At 43.5% G+C, this 2456-nt stretch overlaps 1 protein-coding gene across 1 annotated transcript; it reads right to left on the reverse strand.

Moving 5' to 3' along the window:
- On the reverse strand, positions 1207-1929 carry LOC104720456. The gene is made up of 3 exons (XM_010438359.1): positions 1764-1929; positions 1384-1688; positions 1207-1290 (listed from the first exon to the last, which is right to left on the reverse strand). Exons 1-3 carry the CDS (start codon positions 1927-1929, stop codon positions 1207-1209), a joined length of 555 nt encoding a protein of 184 aa, XP_010436661.1.

Here is a 2456-nt window from a genome sequence, read left to right on the forward strand (position 1 = left end):
AAACAAACATAAAACCGGCTGAACACATCTTGACCAGCATCATTCTTGATTGTATTTACCTCAACAACAGACCCTGGATTTGCATCCAAGATCTCAGCTGCGTAATCTCGGTGTCGTGAAAACTGGACTTCATACTCTCTCTCTATCCATGCCAAAGCATTTCTCCGAGCAGCTTGACATTGTGGCCTAGTGACTGATATCTTCCACCTTTCCATGCTAATTTGTTCAATCCTCAAAGGCTTGTAATGATCCGGTTCCTCCCTAATCTTATCAAGAAAAATTCTAGCTATAACTGGGGTCTTAAAAATGTCACACTCGCCATTGGGGGTACAACAATGCTTATCAATGTATTTGGTTACCCTCCACAACGATGCATTTGGAAGAAGTGCAGCGAACACTTTCCACTCACAATTTCCCTTATCCCGAATACATCTAAACCCGAGTTTATCTTTTTCATACTTGTACTGCTTCAAGTTGTAACCGGTATGTAGTGCATAGTCCAAGACACTCTCCTTGAATGCGACCCCATTGTAAAAGGATTGCCCTTTCCACAATTCTATCACCACGTCCGATATCCGTAAACACTCTCTCTGGACCCGCACCACGAGGTTGATGACCTTCTTCCTCGTCGTCACTTTCTGGGTACGTGTCGTGACGAATCGACTCTTCTGCATCAGTAAAATCCTGAGCAAGCTTCTCGCTATGAAATTCATCTCGATCCTCTCCTTCTTCATCGTAATCTCCTTTCCCAACACCATCTCTTTGCCGAGTACCATCTTGTTGCCCGAAACCAGCTCGGATTATCAAATCCATGGATTCAATTTGAGAAATCGATGGTGAAGTGTGATATCGCTTTTTCTAGGGTTTGTCGCGAGAGAGAAAGGGGATAAAGGGTGAATTGTGATTTTAGGGATTTCTCGGTTTAGGGGTTTAGTTTTCTAATCGGATTCTAATCGAGTTTTAATCGGGTTGAAATCAGGTTTAATTTGTTTTGTAAACTTCGTCACTCGGTTAATCAAATACCAAACCAATTAAACCTATCGCAATGGTGAAATAGATGATATATAGACAAAACTTAAATTACATCTTTGTAGATATATAGGTTGAGATTAATTTCGGCAAAGACAGCTGGGACGAGGGTAAAGATCGGGCTGTATCTGGTACGATATCATAGTTCTCATGGGGAACAAGGACGTTTTCCCAAACCTAAACCTGTCCGCTGGTCTGAGGGTGATACGCAGTCGACACCTTGTGCTTAACACCATACTTCCTCAACATACTCTTGAAAACCTTGTTGACGAAGTGAGTTCCACCATCACTGATCACTGCTCTGGGTATCCCATACCTTGGAAATATTATACTTTTGAACAACTTCAGAACAACCTTGTAATCGTTGGTAGGACTAGCAATGGCTTCAACCCACTTAGAAATGTAATCGGCTGCCACCAGAATATAGACATTACCATTCGATGGAGGGTTGAAAGGTCCCATGAAGTCTATTCCCCAAAAATCAAATATCTCTACTTCTAGGATCGGATTCCGAGGCATCTCGTTCCTCCTTGTGATGTTGCCCATCCTCTGACAGGCATCACACTTGGTAATGAAACCGTGAGGGGCCTTGAACAAGATAGGCCACCAGAGACCCGCTTGAAGAACCTTTTGAGCTGCCTTGAACGTGGCAAAGTGACCTCCATAAGTGGAGCTGTGACAGTGCTCAAGCACTCCCTGTACTTCCCCTTCTGCTATGCATCTTCTGAACAGACCATCATAAGCTCTCTTGTACAGATAGGGTTCATCCCAGAAGTAGTGGTTAACCTCTCGGAAAAACTTCTTCTTCCTGTAGGGATCCATCTCATCAGGAACTTCTCCGCAGACCTTGTAATTCACGAAATCAGCATACCATGGTGCAGTGTTAGAAGTGATCGCCATGCATCTGATTCTGAGGTTGTCAAGCTATGTGTCATGCATCTGCTCACAAACCTTGGCGACCAGAAGTTGTTCCTCAGTCATTGAATCATCTATGGGAACAGCATTTTCAATCCTCATTCTTGACAGGAGGTCCGCAACTCCATTTTCTATGCCTTTCTTGTCAACAATCTCCATGTTGAACTCCTGAAGTAGCAGAATCCATCTCAACAGTCTTGGATTGGTATCCTTCTTCGAATAGATTTGTCTCAGAGCAGCATGGTCGGTATACACTATGACCTTCGAACCCACAAGGTAACTCGTAAATTTTTCGAATGCAAACACAACTGCTAGGAGTTCCTTTTCTGTGGTTGCATATCTTCCTTGAGTCTCATCCAAGGTGCAACTGGCATAGTAGATGACATGAAGCTTCTTGTCAATTCGCTGTCCCAGAACTGCTCCAACTGTGAAGTCTAAAGCATCACACATGATCTCAAAAGGGTGATCCCAATTGGAGATTTTACTATGGGTGCTGAAACCAACGCCTCCTT

Source organism: Camelina sativa, chromosome 10, assembly GCF_000633955.1.
Source record: "Camelina sativa cultivar DH55 chromosome 10, Cs, whole genome shotgun sequence".
Taxonomy (NCBI): domain Eukaryota; kingdom Viridiplantae; phylum Streptophyta; class Magnoliopsida; order Brassicales; family Brassicaceae; genus Camelina; species Camelina sativa.